We start from the raw sequence: 23636 nt of genomic DNA, 5'->3' as shown, positions 1-23636 counted from the left end.
TGAAAAAAAAAAAAAAAACTTTGCCATGTGCCGTTTTAGCTTGGCAGAACTATTAGCCTACAATAACTCTTCAAATTACATTTAAAAATATTCCTTGAATCAGAAACGTTTTATTCTTCTATTCATTGTATGACGTACATTGTATGACGTACATTGTATGACGTTTCCATGTGACAGGTCATGAATTTACGGGCTTATCTTTTGTAATCTCAATATGCTGGAGCCTCTAACATGTGGTGCAAAACTGACATGGCAGTGGCCCAGTTATGAACAGTAAATTAAATCAGAAGGCAAGGAATAATTAGAAGCAGTTTTTTCACTTTTTTTACTATTTGGCTGATCATGACATTGAAATGCCAGAAACCTGGGTTCGGAGACATTCAGAGCAGTAACTGTTCAGAACAACTGAAAGTTTTAGAAAGTTAATGGTCCAAAAAATCAAACATTTCAAACGTATGTATGGTTCACACGTGTTGATTCTTACCACCTGCGGTTGCCCTACCAAATCAAACCAGGAATCCACACCCTTATTTGAAAACAAATGAATTCTTTGTTGCACTTGTTTTAGAGGGTTTTACATAACCAGCCGCACAAGTTAGCTGGTATTTATTTCTTCTGTATGTCTGAAAAGAGTATTTATATAATCCCATTTAGCCAATCTCATGTCATTTGGTTGGTAACCTCATTATTTTGACATTCGTTAGCCACTGCAGGTGGTGTCGCGTGGAAACGGGGCCGTCCGCCGTTCCATCCTGCCACCTCATATTACCCAGAGAGAGGTGAACCTGGAACATATGGGTCCCGTATGAAACATTCAAAGGCTTACGCTTTGTCTTTTCAGTTGCAATATCACTTCACGCTTTCTGTTTTCCACATACAGCTGTAGTACTTCATCATGCAATCCAGAGTACACGAAACATGTTTATGTAAGCAAACCATAGCATGCAGGCATTTTGCACAGAGCAGTCCAAAAGCGTATTGTCTGCCATGTGTTTACATTCACCACAAACCGATCAAGGCCCTTCGCTGCACGTTGGGTAGTCCGAAAGTACAAGAATTCAATAGTATGAGAGAACATGCTGGTCTAGAATGCTGAGCATTGTGTGAGTGTGTAAACTAGAATGAGGGAGGGAGTCGGTGGTGTCGTAATAAGTTTGTGAAATATATAATCATGTATGTTTGATTAAATGTACTTTTGTCCCCATAATTACACATAGGAATAAGCGAGATAGATTAAGGTGAATTTCAGTCCTGTGGAAGGCGCTAAACTGAAGCATCACCCCCAACTATCACACATGTGTTCTGTCACAGGTATACATTACTTTACATTACGCTACATTTATTCATTTGGCAGGCGCTTTTATCTAAAGCTACTTCCAAGACAGGCAGAATGAAAACCACGCCATAAAGGAAGTGTGCATTGAGTAAATGTCGACGGGTACAGTTGGAGTGTTTCCTAGTTCATACAGTTTCAAGGCAAGAGAGAGAGAAAAAAAAGGCACATCAGAAACCCGAAAAGTGTTTGGGATTCATGATCGAGTAAGGAAGAGGTTAGGGTTAGGTCTTGAATTACATAATGGACCACTCTTTACCGTTACCTGTAATTTTAGGATTGTGCTGCCGATTGGCTGGAGTTAGACTGGAGGTAGTGTTGGGGCTATTATGCGACATGTAACCTGGTGGTCAAGATCTCCTAAGCTGCTGGTATAGTACATCTCCACCCACTTGTCAGCAGTTCCTGAAGACTGAGTTTTATGTGCACTGAAACCACAGTACATTAAGGTTTGTAAGTGTGTATTGTGGCTGAGTGTCTGAAGGTTATTGTATCAGAGAAAACTCAGGTCAGCTCTCTGTTACATTAGCAGTCAGTCTTCACTCTTTTTTCCTGCTGAGGGATGACAGGGGATCTTTCCAGAACTTATGTGATCCCATCAAACAATGGACCAGGGCCACAGAACTTTCATTAGCCATACGCTGAGGCTGAAGTGAGAGGAGAGCTCACTTTTAAGTAGGCCGATCAAAAGAGGAGGGGAGACAAGGAGAGGGGAGAGAAACCTTAAAAGCCCTGAGGTGAAGGCCTGTCTGTCTTTCCTGGCGTAGTCTGTCATACCCGCAGTGCTTGGAAAGGTAGTTTGAAATGAATGTTAAAATGCGTACGTAAATTAGAGCTTGTTTTGCAACCACTTTTCGCTTGGGTAAAACTAAAAAAAAAATGTAGCTATGATTTGACGAGTTGACTCATTAGTCATTTGATTTTTTTTTTCTTTTTGAAACCTAGAGATCTTTAGAGTGAGATGTTCACTTTGAGTGATAATTTGATTTCTGATGACTGTCTCAATAAATCATCACAGTGTCTATAAATAGAAGGTTGCCAAGCAGTGGTGAAATTGGCTTCATGTATTTATTTATGTTAAAGCAACAGCAATGAATTATGGATGCAGAGTGACAGGAGCACTTCAGAGAAGAGAACGGAGAGGAGATCTGCCGAATTTGGGTCAGGGTATTGCACACACTCTCAGGACCCTCCTCTGCCAATACACACACACACACACACACACACACACACACACACACACACACTCAAAAACATTAACACTGTTGCAGTCATTTAGACCCAAAAAAACTGGACTTCAGAGAGAGGCACACTCACAGACAACAGAACTGGACCTTTTATTCATAAGTATGAAGTCCAGCTCCTTAAAAACGATTATACCCACAGTCCATTTCTGTGTCTCTCTCTCTCTCTTTCTGTCCTCTCTCACGCTCTCACACTCTCTGCCCCCCCCTTTCTCTCTCTCTCTCTCTCTATCTCTCACTCGAACATGCATGAACACACAGTTTATCACAGTACAGCACATGTCAATCAAACTGAACTGAATGCAAGACCCCATTTCAAGTTCTTCCCATCACTTCACGGTCGTGGAACTTCTAAAGTAGACCATTAGAGCTACTGCAGGAACCTTTTCATAAGACATCAGAATCATCGGGAATAATTCTCTGCGCAGCATTGGTAACCACACATTCCAAATTTGAGAATGTTACTATGGAGACCGCATTCGATGCCAGTCTTACATCACTGGGCTGGTAGCCTTCAGGGGCATTTAATAGTCATTACAGATGCCTAAGGCTGTAAAGTGAAGGTTATGACCAGTTAATGGAGCTTTGACCCCACTGTCTTGGCTGTCCACTGCTATCATCCTGAGCAATGTGAATGCTGTAAAAAATGTTTAGTTTGCCTAACTGGTGTTGTAAGAACAGCTCCAGATATCTCAGTTTCATGGCAGTTTAACACAATTACCCCTATCGGAAAAGTGCTCAGCAGGCTATACAAAACCATTACCTATCTCTCCCTCTCACTCCCCCTCTCTCTCTCTCTCTCTCTCTCTCTCTCTCTGTCTCTTTCTCTCTCTCTCACACACACACATACACATACAGATACAGCTGAATGCTTTCCCCCACGACTACAGCAAAACTGAGATGAGGATCATAAAAACAGCATTTTCTAATACCGTTATGATTCATTTACCCCGGGCCTGGATTTGAATTGGAATAATGTTGGTTAGAGTACGCGTATGTATGAATAAAATGGGTATAGATCATTAGTATGTATATCTGTGAGTTTCTGCTTTCATGTCTGAGCTGAGAGATGCAGAAGAACCAGATGGGATTCTGCTCTGATGATTATATTGGCATTTAAATAAAGGTACAGATCAGAAGCATTGAGTGGAAACACCCCCCTACCCACACAAACATACAGAAACACACACACACACACACACACACACACACGCTTGTGTGGAACTGGCAGAGAAACAGGCTTTCAGTTGTATTTCTGTTTGTGGTGTAACAATCTGACGTCTATAAAGATAAGAACTCTTGATGGCTGCCTGCAGGCTCTTGCTCTTTTGAGAACTATTCTGTAAACAGATGTTTTTGTAAGAAATATTTTGACTTATTTTGTTCAATATGAGATACGTTTGGGATAAAATAGGTGAGGTAAAAATCATACTTAATCAGACCATTTGACAGACCATTTGGAGAAAACTAAACTGTTGTTGTAAAATCATATTTAGGCTGATAGCACTTTTAACGGCTCAAGCAGCGACTCAGTTGTCCCCTGTTTCATGAAATGTGAGTTGATACGCAAAGGCTTTTTTTTCTTTCTTTTTTTTTTAATTGGGGAAGTTTGCCTCAGCTTGTGGGACTGTACTAAACCAAATATATTGGCGTATGTAGGGCAGTGTTACATATATAGGCTGTCTGTAGTATATTTATTGTTTCATCCACATTTTCATCTGTACTTTTCTGCCACAGCCAGAATGCTTTGGATTTTTTATTTATTTATTTATTTATTTTTGCTCAGAATCTATGCCAATATTCAGCAGGCATTTCCCTATTGTCACGTCCCACTTTAGTTGGAGGAAAAACCCCACCTGGAAATAGGAGGAAGCCAGAGCAAAAGAGAGCAGAGAGCTGATTAACGTTCCATTCAGTAGTGCACCTCCTCATGCGGGGCCCATTATGATTTAAATTATGTGGCAAAATATGTGTGGGGTAGGCATCCGCCATTTCCGAAACTGCTGGGTTTTGAAGGAGTTCTGCAGGGTTTTGTCACTGAGGAGTTCTCAGAATGTTGCTGGGTCTTGTCTTTTGAATGAAAATGCTCCATGTAGGCACAGTAAGAACAGGTTCAAACCACTGAAGAAAGCCAAGGATAAAAATTGTGAAAGACTTACCTTTTGAGAGTTGTAATTTAATTACCTTCCAGTTACCAAACTTGAGGTTCAACTCACTTTCCATGTAAGTGTTTTTTTTTGTCATCTTTCTAATATCAGAAGGAAAACTTACTCCAGAAATGGAATGAAATCATTCGGCTGTGAGTGTATGCTGTAATTTGTATGTCTGTGGATGGCTAGTTCTTTGGTGAAGTTCCCCTCAAACAAAGTTCCCTTAAATTTCCTCATAATTGAGTTTGAATTGAGTTCCGACTTGGGTCTTGTCTCTGTTTTGACAGCTCTACGTCCAGACGGCCACACTTACCATCTCCATGAGCCTGAGCGCGTCAGTTGCTCTAGGGATGCTCTACATGCCCAAGGTCTACATCATCATTTTTCACCCGGAGCTGAATGTGCCCAAACGGAAACGCAGCTTCAAGGCCGTGGTGACAGCAGCCACCATGTCGTCCAGACTCAACCTCAAACCCAGCGAGAGACCCAACGGGGAGGCCAAGACCGAGCTATGTGACAAAGTACCGACTGACCCCATGAGTAAGTACCTCAGCCTTCGGCTCCAGTCGTCATAACAGCGTCGCTACGGTAACGGAGCGTTGATACCACAACCGCAGGGAACCACCACCACCATCATTAAGTTACACTCCAGCATCGCATCAACCATAAAACGCCAACTGCTACTTTTACTATACCACAACTATACCAGTGCTACTAAATCACTACAGTATTACTGCTCACCACATCAGTGCTACACTCACCAATTCAGTGTCACTCTGCCAGCATTAAACCATCACATAAACAGTACCCCTTTCTCTAATATCATGGATTCACTCAGCCACTGTAACAGGCTGTCGGGTCTCTGAGTTCACTTAAACAGATTCGCAGTTCCTCCGAGCCCATGATTGTTAGTTGTAGTGTAGAAAAACGAGTGAGGAGCGATGGAGGAAGGCTGTGTTAGCCTCACTCAGCTTGACCAAGGTGACAGCCTCACAAGAGACGTAATTAGGTGGCTAATTGGGCATTCCAAATTGGGTGCAAAGAGAGGAGTTTTTTTTGTTTTGTTTTTAATTTTTATCTTCAGTATCTCCTTGTACCACACTAGTGGTACACAACAACGCTGCTAGGACACAATGAAAACACTGCCATAATCAATATTAACATTTTACCACCACAGTAAAAAAAAAAAAAAAAAATCTGCATTTTTTGCTTTAGTACAGACCAAATATACATGTTCACTAGCCTTCACTTCTCTGTGTATTTGTTGAAATCTGAGCTTGTACTGGTAATTTAAATACAGAAAGTCTAACTCCTAACTTAACCCAATGAAATCTGGTTGTCATAGTAACACCATCACTTCTGAAGATCTGAAGTTTGTTGGAGAGACTGAATGCGATTTGACCTTTCTTGGAACACAAGTATATTTATCTGACAAACCTGGCGATGCTGGACTGGGTTTCTATGGCGATACTGACAGACTGGTCTGAATCTGTCTTTATTTGTATATATATTCCTACTCAGAGATGGTCATATATTCTGTTCATTCTTTTCTATAGTAAACAAAAGAGATGCATAACAATGAAAAAGAAAAGAAGAAGATCAGAGGGGTCAATTTCAATTTCCACTCCTGATTCTCCATCTCTAAACTCTAATCTCCTCACCTTTCTTTCCTCAAACCTGAAACTGCACAGGACACACTGAGGAACCAATATTACTGGAAAAAGATGAAACAGATGAAAGTCTTTCATTATTCTCACATTTTTTTAAACCCAAAAGCCTATTTTGGCAACTGCTTTGAGTGGCTATCAAACATTTTTTTTACTGAGTAAATTTGATGGATGCAAATGGCATGTTTTTTTTAAACCACTGCAAACTCTTTGATCCTTTTGTTCTTTTAGGTCAATCCACAAAGAAAACATACGTGAGTTATAACAATATCAAGACCTGAGCCTTTGGTCGGAGAAAAGAGAGAGGGAGAGAGAAGAGAAAGAGAGAAGACTAATGGAGTCATTGTGCGCCTTCAGTCCCTGGTCTAAAAAGCCATCAGAGATATGACAGACTCTTGACGGGCTGTATACCACCTGTATATATGTTTCTGTGTGTGTGTGTATGTGTGTGTATACACATGTGTGAATGTGTTATGCATGCACTTTAGAAAGCATGGGACACACCCATAATGTCCTGAATAAAATGATTTAGTTGATTTTTTTTAATCAAAAAATAGTTTTTCAATCAAAGCGCTCCTGCCACTCCTTCCATAACCGGTAAAATGCACATGCACACACACACACACACACACACACACACACACACACACACAGGGGAGACTCATAAGAAAGTGTGTGTAACAGTCCTGTTATGACGGGCTTCAGGTTTATCCCATACTCTTTATCTGCGTGTCATTAAAAGTCATACAATCCCTATGTAACAGTTTTCCTCCTCGCCCTTTATTCTTTCTCCGCCCCAAAGTCCCACTTTTGCATTGCTATTTGGCCTTGATCTTTTATGAAAAGCCCAGTCTTTGTCTACTCCAGTGGTACTGACATCTCTGCAAGGCAGGCTTCTCAGTGTCCATGCAGTTATACGCTTTGTTGTAAATATTTCAAAGAATCCCTTCATGGTCAGAATAAAAAAAATGAAAAAAAAAACAAAAAAAAAACACAGCTAATTCACACTCAGTTTGTAATGTGTGAATCACAGGTAATGTGCATGTGTACGTATGTGTTTCTTGTATTTTTCAAAGGAGAGGCGAATCAAAAAGTTAATTTCTTATATCTTTTTTTTTTTGTATCAGGTCTAGAAGGATCTGAAATTTCGTTTGATAAGAATATTCTTCCCGTCCCTCGGCATGCACAAAATGTTTTCAGTTGTCTTTTGGGGTTTTTCGTTGTTTGTTCGTTTGTTTTTTGCCTTTATTATTATGGACAGAAACAGCCACATGTCAGTAATACCTCACACACAGAAGTTGATTTCAATCTTGTTTGTGGATTTTAAAAAAAAAAGACCAAAAAAATTAACAAAATAAAGTTTATTTATTATTTTTATACATTGTATCATAATGCAGCTGAATGGGTGCTGTTTTTGAATTCACACGTACACTGTCTTTATTTCACCAAGATAGGATGAAAAAAACAAACAACAACAACCATTTTTTCAAGCAATGCACACGACAGAAGGTTATTTTCACCTTTTAACATTTTCTTTTACAAACAGTTTTCCCCTTTGCACAGTAGTTGTTTAAGTGCCTAATTGTCCATGTCAATTTAAGTGATTCTAGTCAAATTAAAAGAACCTTGTTTTATTCACCCTTTTCTACAGTAGGCAGTTGTGATTGTTCCTGTGTTATGTTGACAGGAGAGAGAAGATCTTTCTGATGTGTGTGTTAACATGGCGATATAGGTCTACATGTGATGGCAAAAACTCTCTCCTCTGTCTCCTGAGTACCAGCCCCATGGGAACCTAATATCTGAAAACAGAAGGGGCCCCTGGCTTAGCACGCGTGCACACACACACACACACACACACACACACACACAGATACACAGCTACACAGATACACATACACTTTTACCACATCAGCTATTCTACTCCCATTCTCTCACACACATACAGCAGAACTACATTGGAATGATGCAAACAGTGGGAGTCAATGATGTTCTGGAATGTTTTGCTGCCCTGAAGCATGGCTCAACACGAGTTGTTACTGCCCCCTACTGGCTATAAGCTAACATTACAGTCAGTGGGGTTTTTTTTAACAAGAGTGAGCCCTCTCCTCAACATCACAAATCCTTCAGCAGGCAACTAACTGCAGTGTGGCACTTTCAGTCACCCTCTTTTAAAATGTAAAAATCTGTCCCATTAGTAGGCCAGAAATCATTTTTATTTTCATTAAACCACTTGCCAGCCTCTGTTGATAAGTTCAGACACTTGACAGTGAGAGCCATGCTTAGCCTGTAGGGACTAAACGTCGGTCATGGAGAGAGAGAGAAGTAGCGTCATTCTCATAAAACTCATGAAAATTTAATGAGATACATTAACCTTCATTTTACTACATTATTGATGAGAGAACGTAAGGCTTGGGAAAGAATGAAGTGACATGCATGAAAAAGGACATGCCAAGCTATCTATTGATTGACCACACATACTGATCCTGTAATTACGAACACCAAGATCCAAGTCCCCCCCTCCCCTCCAAAAAAAAAAACAAAACACTGACCATTAAGCAAGTGGTATCTAATCCACACTTAAATTGCCATTATTGTCCATTCACTAAACAGGTCGCAGTTAATTCCAATCAGTGTCTCCTTATGTCCTATATGCTTAATTTGAGATTCCTGAAGTGGAAGAGCCATCCAGTGGAATGTCAGTCAAACAGGACTTGGTAAAAGTACATGAATATGTAAATGAGAGAGGAGAAGGAGACAGCTGTGTAAAAGGGAACCGGTGCTGTTTCCACTGACTCATTATGAACTCCACTCTCCTAAGTGGTAGTCTTACCGGCATGTCCACTTAAGGTACTGTTTCCATGTCCCTGTTTGCTCTGACCTTGCTAATGTAGAGAAGCTGATGTTGGAGAAACCATAGTGAGGATACGAAAAGAGAGACCAGTGGCTGATCACTTGTACCCCTTTTCCACCAACAGAGATCCGTTCTGGTTCGTGCAATAAATTGTGAACCGTTCACAGCATTTTGACCAAAAACAAACTGGTTCGGAACCTGAAAAGTTGGTTCCCAGCTGGAACCAAAAGATAGCTGGTTTTTCTAGTGCAAACCGTTCTTTACTGCCATTGTGCAACACTCTCCGTTGATGACGCATCCTTGATTACAATGGTTCCACTAAAAACTGGTGGAAAACTGCTGGTTCACTAGAAGGCACAAAGGTTCAAAGAATCCTGAACGGAACCAGTTCAAGAGCCCGTTTGCTGTTAGTGAAAAAGGGGTATCAGATGCCAACGCAGTATGACTCCTCTGGAGGAAAGCCTTGGGCTTCTCTGGAGCATGAAGCACAGTTTACTGAGACCAAGGACTGAAGTTCAGATTAGACCAACAAAATGCCAAACGCGTCAGATCCAGGACTGCACAAGTTTGCAGAGGGATGGAGCAGGACGGGACTGTCCCAGAGAGACTGTTCAAGAAGAATTTAGTTATTTGGCAGACGCTTTTTACCAAAGCGACTTACAATTGGTGCATCAGTCGGATTTCTAATACCTTCAACAGAGATCATAATAAGACTGAGCGTCAAATTGCCCTTTCGCATTGCGCCCCTGGAATACTTTTACAAACAGAAATACAAGACAAAGGTTTTTTTTTTTGTTTTTTTTTTTCTCTAGGGAAGGGAGGTTAGGCATTGGGGGAAGGGAGGTTAGGCATTGGGGGACAGGTGTGTTCTAAAGAGGTGGGTTTTCAGTTTCCTGCGGAAGATGGTAAGAGACTCCGCAGTCTTGACTGCATGGGGGAGGTCGTTCCACCACCTCGGGGCAATGGCAGAGAAGAGGCGTGGTCGGGAGGAGCGGCTGCCGGGTTCCCGGAGTGAGGGGACCGTCAGTTGTCCGGAGGACGTGGAGCGGAGGGTCCTAGTTGGGGTGTAAGGCGCAGCAGCAGGACAAAAAGGAGGGAATTCGCCCTGCACTCATTCGCCATTGGGAATGAGGTAGATTGACAAGATGACACAGTCTGTCCAGTTACCATTGGTGCCATGGTATGACTATGGCAGGGGCCCTGAGGGTTTCCTGCACTGCTAAAACAGCGGAAAAAGAAAGAAAAGGCATATGGTAGTAGAGTTCACATACATTTAGAGAAAGCCCCCACTGAGCAGACCAGCATGTAGGGGGCAGCCGTGGTCTAAAGCTTAGAGAACCAGGCTTGTGACTGGAGGGTTGCCGGTTTGATTCCCAGGCCCAACATCCATGGCTGTGTGCCCTAACCATAATGCTCCCCGGGCGCAGAGGAATGCTGCCCACTGCTCCTGCGTCTGTTGTGTTGGATGGGTTTAATGCAGAGGACAAATTCACTGTTCACAGTGTGTGTGTGCAATCACCTAAATTTAAACTTAAAGAAGGAGACTTGACAAAAAATATCACAGGTAGTAGGACTTTCCAAAGTAGGGACAACATGAGAAATTAAACACACACACACAAACCTTACTTCTCAAATTGTCCTTAATGATACAGACATTGTGTCAGAACCTTTTTTAAGAGAACGGTTTCTGATTAGTGAATCAGTTTTATTTTTGTGATCAGATGTTTTTCTCTGATATCTGTTTGTGTTTTTGACTCTGATAAATGCATCTACATTATTTTACAACAACAACAACAAAATCTAACACCTTACACACTGGTACAAAACTCAACCAAAGTGTCTTTTAGTACAGCTTTATTAATATATTTCTCATAAACAATTTGAGACAGTATCAAAAATGTAGTAAAAACATTAGACTGAATTTTCTCAATCGATTATTCCTTATTGTGATTTTTTTTCCTTGTTCAATCTCACTCAAATCTCCTTAGGCATATCAGTCTAATCAAACTATTCACAGCCCATTTGCCATGTTCAGTCATGGGCAAATCATAGACGATTCCAGAAAATATTGCATTTCTTGTTTGAGAGTGAGAATGTGAGAATAACTACTGGAAAATAAAACAATTGTAAAATAAAATGTTTTTTTTTCTCCTAATCTACAGCAGTAATATTATGGAACTTGTGAGTGGAGCAGGCACACAATTACCGTATATACAGACACGCAATGCAATGCCACAGTACAACAGATAGGGGGCAGCACACCCTAAACACAGCAGTCAGAAGCAAAGCAGTGCTTTTACCAGAGTCCCTTTTATCTAAATAATAGCAATAGTAATCAATATAGCAATAACAATAAGTGGAATTTCAATGAGTTTCATTGGACAGTGCATGTAAGAGTGTGCTGTGTCCATCCACACAACATAATCTGTGAATTCTGTCTCCGATCCAGACAATTCTGACTCCTCAAACACAGACTGCGTGTTTGAGCAGGTTCCTTTCCACTATTCTCTCTTGGACCAAGTTGGTTTGGTTCATTCAGCAGACAGTCTGCATGTTACACTGTGTCCCTGTCGTTTTTAACGACCAGATATGTTCTGTTTTGCCATAGACCTAAAAAGATAAATGTAATTTCATACTAAGTGTAGATGATCACTTAACTCCATATACTGTGGCACTGCCAATGTCCATACAAAGGGACTGCCAGTCGTCTCCTTTTGTTTTGTTTTGACTTGTTTTGTTTTTTTACAACATAGAAACAGAATACTGCATAAAAATAATGTTTCCAGGCAAGTAGAGACTGGAAAAAAAAAACAGAATAATACAAAAGATTATCAACCCAAACTATACAGGACACCAAAAAAAAGTCCTGGAGTTGGAGCGGGTAATGTGTCTCCCCAAATTCTCTGCCCGATAGTTCAGAGTAATTCAGGAATTGACTGTGTCAGTGATGGTCAGAGGTTTAGAATCAGTCCGTATTTTGGAGTCGTTTTGTTGTCAGTGGCTCAGTGTTAGTCAGTCTGAGCCGTTTTGGGCCTCCATTTTGAGGACCTCAGCCAGTGATAGTTTAGAGCAAGCAGCTCTGAGTGGTTTTTGACTTTACTGATGGTTCAGAGGTTCATTTGGGATCTACAGTTTTTCAGTCCTTGAGTCATTCAAGGCAGTACTAATTTACTGCAGCCTGCCCTTAGCTCAGGGCTAGAGTTCCATTCACATATCCAGTCTATCCATAATACTCTTATTCTAATCAACGTCTGTGAAATAGCTGTGAAGGTTCAAATGTTCTCCTGTGCTGGAGATCTGGATAAAGACTAGGGTGGTACATATGGAGGGGGACATCTATAGGCTGTCATGTTTTTGGGACGTGAGCCTTTGCCTTCTATGGGGACCGTGAAGGGGGGAGGGGGTTGGTAGGGAGGGGCATTTGGGTCTTCGTCGCTAAGAGCAATGTACTCCTCCAGGGTCTGATGGTTGAGTAATGTCCCCTCTCCACATGCTGAGCTGGGGTATTGTGGTGGAGGCAATGGGGGCTTCTCTTCGCGCAGGATCAGTGGCATGCTGGAGGAAGGTGGGGACTTAGCGTCATCCAGTTCATCTGCAAAGATGATGGGTACGCCTTTCTTTATGAAAGTGGCCTGCTCCTCGGTTGTCATCTTCCCGTGCCTTTTCTTGCGGTAACAGACCATGGCGATGAAGCCAGCAGTAAGCAGCAGCGCTGCCACCACCACTGCAGGGATTACCGTGTGCAAGTAAACATCATCGGTGCTGCGGCGGCCTGTTCCCGGAGATGACGTCGGCGCAGGGGACGCACGGATGGGCATCTCCTTCGGTGGCACAAACATGTACCTATGGCATTTGTGAATCCCACGGACAGTGATGTTGATGGGTTTGAACTCTGGCTCCATGGCACTGTAGAAGGTAGGAGTTGGTCGGCCCTGGGGATCTGAGATCCTTCGACACATAGCTTGGATCTGTTCCTTTGGGCAGGGGTTTTGTGGCAGGCTGCTATTGGTCCACTCCACAATGATAGAACCCTTGGAAATGTTTTTCAGGGTGATGGCACTGCTGTTGCGATCTCCCAGTGCTGAAGCCAGCTTCCTGCTCAACAGGATCTTCTTGTGAACATCATTAGTCAAAGTTTTAGGCTCTCCATGGAAACGGGCAGCAAACACCACAGGTGATTGGTCATTGATAGGCCAGTGGTTGACATGGACCTCAAAGGCATCAGTGGTAGTCATGCCTCCTTTATCTGTTGCAAGCATGAAGAACTCATGGCGTCCAGCATGATGGTGGTCTGGGAGTCCATAGAGGAGCTGGCTTGTGCTGTTGAACTGGATCCAAAAACCTTCATCAATGATCTGGCTCTGATTTCGCAATGTCAAACGCAGGTGCTCTGTGCTCCCGTCCTCTCGGTCGAAGAACGTGTCAGCTGGAATCTTCATCTCAAAGTATGTCCCGACCCACACCTTCACCTCATCTATAGCGTTCCGCAGCTCGGGTTTGTGGTTTTTGGAGTCAGAGGGGTGGATTGGGTGGGTTGTGCGTCTAGGAGGTTTGATTGTGCTGGTTTTAGGCTCTCTCGGCACAGGGGTGGTCTTCTGCTTCCTGCTCTTCTTGGTAGTGGAGGTCTTGGGTTTGCGGGTGGTCGGAGGTGTAACGGAGGCAGTAGCCTCCACAAAGCCAGGGCGAGTGAGTGTGGGCTGTAAGGAGATGGTGCTGATGGTACCCAAGACACGGGTGGGCTGTGGTGGGCCAAGGGTGGGTGTATGAGCCACCTGATCTCTGATCCTGATGGTGGGTTTCATTGGCAGAGGAAGGAGTCCACGCACAGGGGGTGTTGAGATGTCTGTGGTTGGGGCAATGAAAGGAGAGGTCAGTGTGGGCACAATGCGACCAGCAGGTTCAGGGTGGGTAGTTGGGGGAATCAGCGAGGGAACGGGAGTTGGGGTGTTGTGAATCTGCCTCCTGATCCGTTTGGGGACATGCAGTTTCTTATTGACAATGTGCCAGCCAACCACAGGGTAGCCCAGTAGAGCCGACATGGAGCCATCTTTAGCTGGCACTTGAACACCACTGATATCAGGCAGGTTGGTTTGGTCAAGGGCGCAACCTAGTTTCCACGACAAAAGCACCCCATTCTCTACCACTTTCTTGGCATTGCCTGGACCAGCCACGAATGCAGACATGTCAAAAAGACGGTTATTAACAACTGGCATTACTCGCATTTGCTCTGGAGCCACGTTGGCAAAATGACTCATTTTACTCAACAGGGCGACCCGGTCCAATGAGCTCATTTTGGTAAGGTCAGCATCAAGGATGACTGTTAGCACCGTGACTGGTTGACCACTTGCACACACACACGCAGCAGATAAGTAACATTCGACCTGAGACACCAAAGGGACGACTTCTACTTCTGACTGTTCCTCTAATGCCACGGTGATGGTAAACACCTCCAGCTGGGGTAAGTTACTGTTGGTGCTGCTCTCACTGTCCAGCTCTAACAGAGATGCACTAATATGATGGAGCCCTTTATCGCCCTCTAGTGGTACACCCAGCAGAAGACAATGTTCTGCATCCCAGTGCAGCCAGGGAGGTAATTCAGCCCTGCCAACTTCAGAGAGCTGGTGAGAGACAGGAGAAATAAATGAAAAGATGAAGAAGCCAAAGCTTTGTTCTCAAGACAAATAAGATAAAGCAGCATGCGTCTACATTTGATTGCTTGTACCGATAAAAAGCATTCCAGCAGCACTTGGGTCAAGGACTATAAACTGTAATTGAATAAGAGGTACTCCTACATTACTGTAGTCTCTCGAGTACATATTTGCATTTTAGTTTTGGAAATTATTTTACTTTCCAGCTCTTTTAATAAGATGTCATTCAAGGCAATACTAATTGTTTACTCATTTGGGGGGGAAAAGGAAAGCAAAAACAAAGTACAGTCAGAAGTTGAAAAAAAAATAAATAAATAAGAGAAAGCGCATTACAAAATTCTTATCAATTCACCATTGTTGATCTGGTCCCACAGTCTGTTGATACCACTGGGATCTTCATCTGGAAAAGCTGCCCCACCACTGCAGAGGAGTCTGGGATACCAGTAGGAGGCGCTGCTGCTGCGATGCTGTGTAGATCGGAGAGCATGCCAGAGTGCATGGATGCCTCCAATTCAACATTTAGTGTCTCAGACTCCCATATCGCTGCAAACAGCAGGACCAAGAGGCCCCAAACACTGCACACCTTACTGCCGCCCCCCTTTACAAACACTCTGGACTTCCAGCTCATCCTGCAGCTGTTTTCAGGTCAGGTCCAGGGGTGTCAGAATGATCCTCAGAGCTGAATTCTCTCGTCCTCTGTGGGCTCAACTCGTCCTCCTCTCTCCACCGTCACAATCCATCAAGGTTTGCTTAGTGAGATATCAAGCAGTCATAGTGAGATGTCTGTTTTTAAGACAAAAAAAAAATAGAGAGAGACAACAGGAGAGTAAATGAGACAAAGAAATGAAAAGGTAAGAACAAATGAGATCAGCTCAGAAATTCCAAAAGGCATGTTTGCCAAGTCTGGTTAGAGATGGAAACTCCAGGCCAGAGCAAGCACATGACTTGTTTTCCCAACAGCAATAACAGAATAGAAAAATAGGCCTTTATTAATATATTTCAATGGTGTTGAACAGGAAATTTTCAACCATAACATTTAGCTTACAACCAATTTAAGGTCCATCACAACATGCTTTAAATAGAAGGAATAGTTCTACTCTAAATATGTTTCAAGTTCTTTCCATACTCACTTGAAGCTGCTTTGTTTTTTCCTTAAACAAGTTGTTTCACCAATATTTTAGCAATTTACTGACATGCTCTTACTTCAAGAAACAATAAACAGTGCTCTACAACTACAACTACTTATTAATTTAATAGATGGAATCGTGACGCATATGCACTACACACCCATTACCATGCATCACCCTAATAAACTCAATGGCTGAGTAAACCTGGCGTCTATTTTTGTCCCTGCAGCAGTCTCATGAAGTGGTACGGTCTACAGGTAAAGATGCTCTAATGGGATTTTGCAAAGACCACTTGAGGAGTGCAGTTACATTCATATAGGATTTTTCAAGCAGGAACTCATCTGTAAAGCACTGAGAAATAGGAAAAAAGCTTCATGAAAATGTAACAATATTTGATCAAGAATACATGAAGGCCTAATCTGTCACAGAGCATGTAGTTTAACATACATGACACATGCTTTTATTCTTGTATTGGCAGAACTATTAAACTACTGATTATTATTACAACTCTGATGTCTGACACTTTAATCTCTACTGGTCAGTGCTGCAGAAATGGCCGCAGACAGCAGTGAGGTGAGAGGTTGTGTGACCAGATGACATGATTTAATTAGCTGACCCCAGGGCGGACATCAGTGCCAGCTCTGCAGTGGGTGGCTGTCTGCCTGGGCCCTGGTACATGGGTACTAGTCTGAACGGTGAAGCTGGGGTTTTATGTCCACTGTACTCTCTAACCCACTAAATGATAAACTGTTTCTCAGCCACAAAGAGAAAGAGGAAGTAAAAAAAAGTTTTAGAAAAAATGCATTCAACCATGAAAAACTGTTTGACCACATGTCAAAGACTGGAGTTTAATTTCTGGTGAACCAAGAGTTCTGTTAAGAACTACCAGAAACCAGACATCACCTGTGGAATACCTATCTCTATTTTTCAAAAGAAGGAGCCTCCGTCAATGGATTAACTGTGAGAAAGTTTCAAAGTGAAGATAATTCTTACATGAAATAAGAAACTTTTATGGAGACATTTTTGCTGTTTTCTAAACTAAGCATGCGACAGAACCAATTCTTTTTGTATCAGCAACTAATGCTTTTAAGATGTACTTTTCAGTTCAGATCTGTTTCCCCCAGGTTTTCATTTGTTTACAAAAACCTATCAGTGACAGGCTACCAAATGCATAACAAAGATACCAAAGAGACAGCATGACAACAGAAGCCTTTTTTCCCCCAAATATCTGCTGTGTACTGTTATAGACATATCTCTATGTTCATGGCTCTGTTACATTTGTGCCGTTTCTGAGGTGAGTTTGCACAGATCGGCTCCCTCCGTCAGTGGTCTTAAACGGAGCCCCCTGTGAGTACTCTGCATCAGAGTAGGTTTCAGATGCTGTGCCCCACATATGAATCCCAGAAAACCATGAACCACTGTACAAACTGTCACACTACGCATGTCCTTTGCGACACGTTCATTTTACTTCAGTATGCTATATTCACAAAAACCAGCAAAGGGTTTGTTTAATCAAGGAACTAATGAGGTCTGTGGTCTTTTTTGGCCAAATCCAAGCTTCTGACTGAAGATATCATAAATAAACTATTCACAGTTCAGATAACTGAGTTCATATGAGCCTCACTATTGGCTCAACACCACAAACAGAACAGTTTCTATTGACCACCCTCTAAGAGCATCAATTTCTGAAAGCAGGAAAATATTAACATAAAGGACATCTTACAGACACTGACTAATCACTTCTCCTTTGCCATATGTTCATGTGTTTCACAAGAAACTGCTGAAACCGACCAGCTGCAATATTCCAAATGAAACAAACAAACAATGGAATTTTCATTTCTTCACTAAACCAGTTTTACTGATAAGCTTAGTTTTGTTTTTGTTTTGAGCACTTTGTATCACTCAGTGCCCTGGGCTTGTGGAGAAACTTGAAGCATAAAGTCTTAAGCAACATGAACACATTTCTGTCCAAACCCAAAAGCACCTCCTCTGAGTTACTCTGAGAGGACAATTCAGTGTTTTTGCTTGTTTGTTTTGAATCAGCAGAGTGGCAGTGACTCATACTGCCTCCTGATTGGCTTAATGGTCTGTTTATGGTATTTACTCAGAAATATTAGGTCTTCTCAGGGGGGGTATTCCAGAAAGCAGGTTAGTGAAAACTTAGATTTAGTTAACTCAGAGTAAGTAGTAAACCTCCTTATAGAAGAGCCCTATGACTTCAATCTCCAAGCAAAACAAACCCATAGGGCTCTCTTCAATTAGGCGGTTTACTATTTGCTCTGAGTTAACTAACTCTGAGTTTTCACTAACCCGCTTTCTGAAATACCCCCAGGTCTACCACAGAAGCCTAGAGGCGGTGAACAGCTGGTAATTTTAGAAATATCTGGTCTGAGTGAAATGCATGTTACTACCATGTTAAATGATGATGTGATGCCTGGTTGGCGACACATTTCTTAGGGTTTTTTTCTGGACGCACAAACTCCTTAAAATTAATTACCTACAGAATGTACCAGCCTAAAAGCCTAACACATAAAAGAGAAACACATGTGGCATGTTTCATCTCTGTTAATAATCCAATGTAATTTCTTGCAACCCCCCCCCCAAAAAAACAACTAATGAAAGGAACTATATGTCTACACAGTGAACATGTGTAATTATGTTCACCATACTATACAGACAAGAACAAAACAACATAGTCTCTATAATTGTTAGCTAGACACGGAGACACAATGATCTCTTTCCATGGAGTGAGAAGAGCTTATGTTTTATCCCTACAAATACACCACACACGTGTGACACAGTCCCCATTACGTTGGAACAAAGACAATAAGTAGAGCTTGCTATGATGGTCTGTGAACTTCTTTCAGTTTATTTTTCTTGATTTGCAAATCTGCTGTAAGCTTCATTGTACACCTTTTCTTTAATAGCCACAGAGGGGAAAAAAAGAACACAAATGCTCACCGCCACTAGCCCCCCCCCCTCTCTCTCTGTGTGTGTAACTGAGAAATGCTCACACAAGTGACCAAATTCACACACGCGCGCGCACATACACGCAAAATCCCTGCTCCCTTCTCTTGCACAGAGCTGAGAGGTCTACAGTGAAAGGATACGCTAAAGTAGGCTAATACCGTAGACTCAATAAACCAACCAAGAGGTAACACCATTAACTGAAACCTATGACTTACAGTATGGCCTGAAGGGACCAGGAGTCAATTTCAAACTGGGCCACACTCACTCACGGTATAAAGAGCCTTAGACTGTAGCTTAAATGTGAGCCCCGTCCTGCGGAATACCAGTACTTTGAACACTCATCGGACTTTACCTGTACAGAATCTGCTTGTACTATCTCCTAATCCTACAGGTTATGAACAAAATATTGCCTATAGGAATAGAGAATATAGGAATATAGACCTTCTGTGTTTTCACGGAAGAGAAGCCGCCTTGCAAATGAGAGTCAGTTGAGAACGCTCGTAACGTTGGGGAAAGTATTTTTGCAAGCAGCCTAGCTGGGAAATGCTGTTTGGAGAGTATCTACAGGCACACAATAGCTTCCACAAACAGGTATTAGATAAAGACAGGAGAATTTTATACTAAGACAAGCATGTTGATCTATCCAAGAGACAGTCTTAGATCTTGATAAACAATGGGGAAATGTACAGGTACGCATAATTTACGAGTACACAACTCCAATCAAATAAACGGAAACAGCCTACCATGAATATATCATAACGAGACAGCATTTAAGACTAACAAAATCATCACAATCGTTTCGTTCAACACTGATTAACTGATCTGTGACAATGAAGCATAAATATTCGACAGAAACGTTGATACATATTTGCGATTAATACAAGCTCTCAAACGAAGTTACTCCACCATATTAACAGCTACAAGAGGCATAATGTAAATAAGAATTGAAAAAGAAATCACCGATCGATCTGTTGATATGACCGTAATATGAAACAGTTTTAATTGATCTACCCTTCATGTTCCGGCAAGCGTCGGCGTTCCAAGACATCGGCCTACATCTCCTTCAGCTGTTTCGCTAAGTTAGTGACGGTAAAGAAGCCGCTGCTGCAAAAAGGCCCACCTACATCCATTTATTCAAACGGCTAAGTACTTACCCCGAAAATAATGAAATTACAGAGCAAACCTAATTATGGTTGCGATTTTTCTGTGTCGATGTATAGCCATTTCGTCTTCGGAATTGCCTTCAATGAAAATAAATAAATAAAATCATAATACAAAAATAAAGCCGTGGGTAGAACACATCGAAATGCACCTGCTCCGAAGGAGGAGCAAGGAAAAATCCTTGTCACGAATTTCCACGAAGGCTATCGTCAATATACAAATTTTAATACTACATTTGCTCTTACATGTCATTATATAAGCATTTTTGCCTCCTTTTCCTTCCTTGCTGATCCATTTTTTCATACCGAGGGCGAAGACCAAAGAATGTCTATTGATGTCAACCTCTCGTTGAAGAGATGCGGTAGTCTCGATTAATCGATCTATGAGCGAGTCCTTGGGATGTGAGAGCGGTATGAGAAAATGGTGTCTGATTATGATGATTAGAGTGATGAAAGGCCAACGTAATGGAAACGTAAAGGCGACGGTTAAAATAAGAATAAACTTTACATCCAATGGAACAGTAACCCTCGTTACTACCTTACCTCATTACTACCTTACTGCAGCTCAGTTGCCTATGAATGACACGGCATGACAGAGCTGTTGAAAATCTCTCTCTCTCTCTCTCTCTCTCTCTCTCTCTCTGTGTGTGTGTGTGTGTGTGTGTGTTTGTGTGCATATGACATGTGGAGATGTGCTTGTGCCTTTTCTCACCTTTAAATATATCTGTATTAATATGGATAGAATATCTGTATTCATTTACATTTATTATTTGAGAGAGAGAGAGAAATGGCACAACCACATCTCACTGATAAGATTCCCTGGTGCAGAAATATATATCCCAAAAAGCAATGCCTCCTTATCCAGTCTAATATAGTTCCATGTTTATAATTTAGCACAGCACAAACTAGCCTGCTTTAATCCACCATCTGTTCATACAAACCATTTTTAATTAAAATAGGTATCCAAGTGCCGGGTCAGGCTCAAAAGAAGGTGCTACAAATGCAAAATACACTCACTTACAGCTCTATAGTGACCTGGGGGATATTCCAGAAAGCAGGTTAGTGAAAACTCAGAATTAGTTAATTCAGAGTAAGTAGTAAACCTCCTTATAGAGGAGCCCTATGACTTCATTCTCCCAGCAAAACAAACCCATAGAGCTCTTCAGTTAGGAGGTTTACTACTTGCTCTGAGTTAACTAACTCAGAGATTTCACTAAACCCGCTTTCTGGAATACCCCCTGTTCGTCAGATGTTATACATACAATGAAAAAAACTTCCCTGACCCATTGGCACTTTACGCTGACTCTCAGCTTCACTATCACAAACCCCACAGCGCCATCAGAGTGACTGAGACATCTTACTCGTAGCTGTCCATATTTCAGCTCAATGTGCTGAAATATTAAAAGACATCTTTCTGTGTTTGAGAGAAACACTCCCAGAAATCTGAAAAAAAAGAAAACTGTCAAAAAAAGTTTTGTTTTGTTTTTCTGGTACCATTGCTTAATGTTTCAAAGAAACAGAATGTGTATAAAATGATTTTCCTTTTTAATCTTGTGCATATGGCATTTTGTTTTGTTGTTGTTGTTGTTTTTGTTGTGTGTGTGTGTGTGTGTGTGTGTGTGTGTGGAGGTTAACGGTAGAATATCACACCTTGGATCCCAGATCCTTACTGTGAGCTGTGTGTACGGTTTTATTCTCACTCACCTGGGATCCAATGAAATTACAGCTGAGCCAGCCTTAAAGATCTGCTAAATGTCTGTGGGACTGGTTAAATCACTGTACTGGCTGTCTGTTGGGGACAAATAATGAGCCTCATTGATCTGACAGTAATCAATAAAGGAGCTGCAACTCCTGAGACAAGAACTGACTGACAACAAGACTGAGTGGGTTTGTGGCAGAACGTGTAGGTACGAGAGAGAGAAGAAAAGAGTGAGAGAGACAGTGAGAGTGAGAAAGAAAGAGAGAAAGAGAGTTTATTCCATGTCAGCCCTCCCACTGTATCCGGCAGTGTTTCCATATGTAGCAGCTCAGGGTGCTATCTCAGAATGTATGCGGTCAGTGTGTTTGTGTGTCTGAGAGTTCCTCTGAAACAAGGCACAGCACTCTTTAATACCTGACAGGGGCGAGCCCAAACACGTCGCATAAAAGAGAAGAGACCTACAAGGAATTTTCCTGCCGCCCCGTGTCTACCCCTTCACCCACTTTCCATTCTGATTCTGTGTCTCAATCTGTACGTCTGTGCACCACTGCAATCATAAACCTATAACAACAATCCAAAAAAAAAAAAAAAAAAAAAAAAAGGAAACAAACAGGGCCCAGATAATACACACACACACACACACACACAGTTCAGCGTTGTCAGATTTGTCTCTGTAATGTTATGCCTGGCTATGCTGTGACAGATATATGCCAAAACTAATGACACCTCAAAGTGGGTGTCTGTAAAACGTTGTAGACATGATGTAACATCCATCTGTGGGTGAGTCAGAAGTGTCTGATTCTCTCTCTCTCTCTCTCTCTCTCTCTTTCCCTCTCTTTGACACTCCTCAGGTTTAGTCAGCAGGTGCGGGAACAGACATGTCCAGCCCCAGAAACTGCCGTTAAACTGGGGTCCATTCAGAGCAGTCTGTTAGTCTTAAGACAAATAAGTGCCCTTATAAATGAATGAGGCAAGCTCAGTTCAGTTATGGCCAACAAAAGGCAGGCAAAAATAAAACCATACACTGAAAATAGTCCTTTTGGTAAATCATTTTTTGTACAAACCCACTGACCAAACCAATGCTGAAAAAGCCTGGAGGACTGGCTATTTTTCTAAATAAGGTAAAAGAAATGAAAACAGTCTCTAACAGAGAATTAAGGAGCGGGATGAAAATGAAAGTGAAAAAAACTCAAACAGGCCCATCTCTGAATCTAGGTTACAGTGTTCTATTCTCATATTTAGGTATGGACAAGAATAGTTAATCTCCAAATCACTTTTAGAGCCTTGGTATTTGGGTGCATTTGTTTTGTTTCTTCTTTTTTCTTTCTCTCCCTGCATAAAACTCCCAGTGGATTGGCCATCTTTTTCTCAGTCACCTTTTCCTCCTGATACAGGCTCAGAACAGACAGCCTTCACTGTTTTATCCTTACATGCAATGAGAATAGTTTCCATAAAGATTTGAGAATATCATATCATTACGCTCTCTCTCTCTCTCTCTCTCTCTCTCTCTCTCTCTTTTTCTCTTTCAGGGCTTAGTGACATTGTTATAGGTCCATATGGAATGATAGAATCATGATTTGACTGCATTTATATCCCTCCTATTTTGGCACTCTCTCATAAACTATAAAACCTTCAGAAATTAAACTTGTATATTTTAAATCGGCTTTTCCAGAAGTTGTAACAAAATTAAAAAATGGAAAAAAAATCTGGTCCAAAACTCTTTAAAATAAATTGACAGACATTCAAATCTTTGTGAACTACGCTAAGTTTAAGAACTGCACTCTTGA

General features: G+C 41.7%; 2 protein-coding genes across 2 annotated transcripts in view; one reads left to right on the top strand and one right to left on the bottom strand.

Annotated features, from left to right (window-relative positions):
* Nucleotides 1-6675, top strand: part of LOC115821419 (metabotropic glutamate receptor 7-like) — a 39114-nt gene extending 32439 nt beyond the window's left edge. The window contains exons 9-10 of the mRNA XM_030785248.1: nt 5015-5267; nt 6626-6675. Of these exons, the coding sequence (XP_030641108.1) occupies nt 5015-5267; nt 6626-6675 (303 nt within the window). The remainder of the gene's footprint in view (nt 1-5014; nt 5268-6625) is intronic.
* A 5878-nt stretch (nt 6676-12553) lies between these two features.
* Nucleotides 12554-21506, bottom strand: LOC115821312 (dystroglycan-like). The gene is made up of 3 exons (XM_030785102.1): nt 21499-21506; nt 15246-15480; nt 12554-14863 (listed from the first exon to the last, which is right to left on the bottom strand). The coding sequence occupies exons 1-3, from the start codon at nt 21504-21506 to the stop codon at nt 12554-12556; spliced, it is 2553 nt and encodes an 850-aa protein (XP_030640962.1).
* Between the last annotated feature and the right edge of the window lie 2130 nt (nt 21507-23636).

Source organism: Chanos chanos, chromosome 9 (genome assembly GCF_902362185.1).
Source record: "Chanos chanos chromosome 9, fChaCha1.1, whole genome shotgun sequence".
NCBI lineage: Eukaryota > Metazoa > Chordata > Actinopteri > Gonorynchiformes > Chanidae > Chanos > Chanos chanos.
This window is presented reverse-complemented; position numbering and strand designations above follow the sequence as displayed.

What these genes read in the sequence shown, in the direction of transcription:
- LOC115821312 (XM_030785102.1), bottom strand. An exon ending in GTGGGACCAGATCAACAATG is followed by an intron (nt 14,864 to 15,245) that starts GTGAATTGATAA and finishes GTCTCTCACCAG; the next exon opens with CTCTCTGAAGTTGGCAGGGC.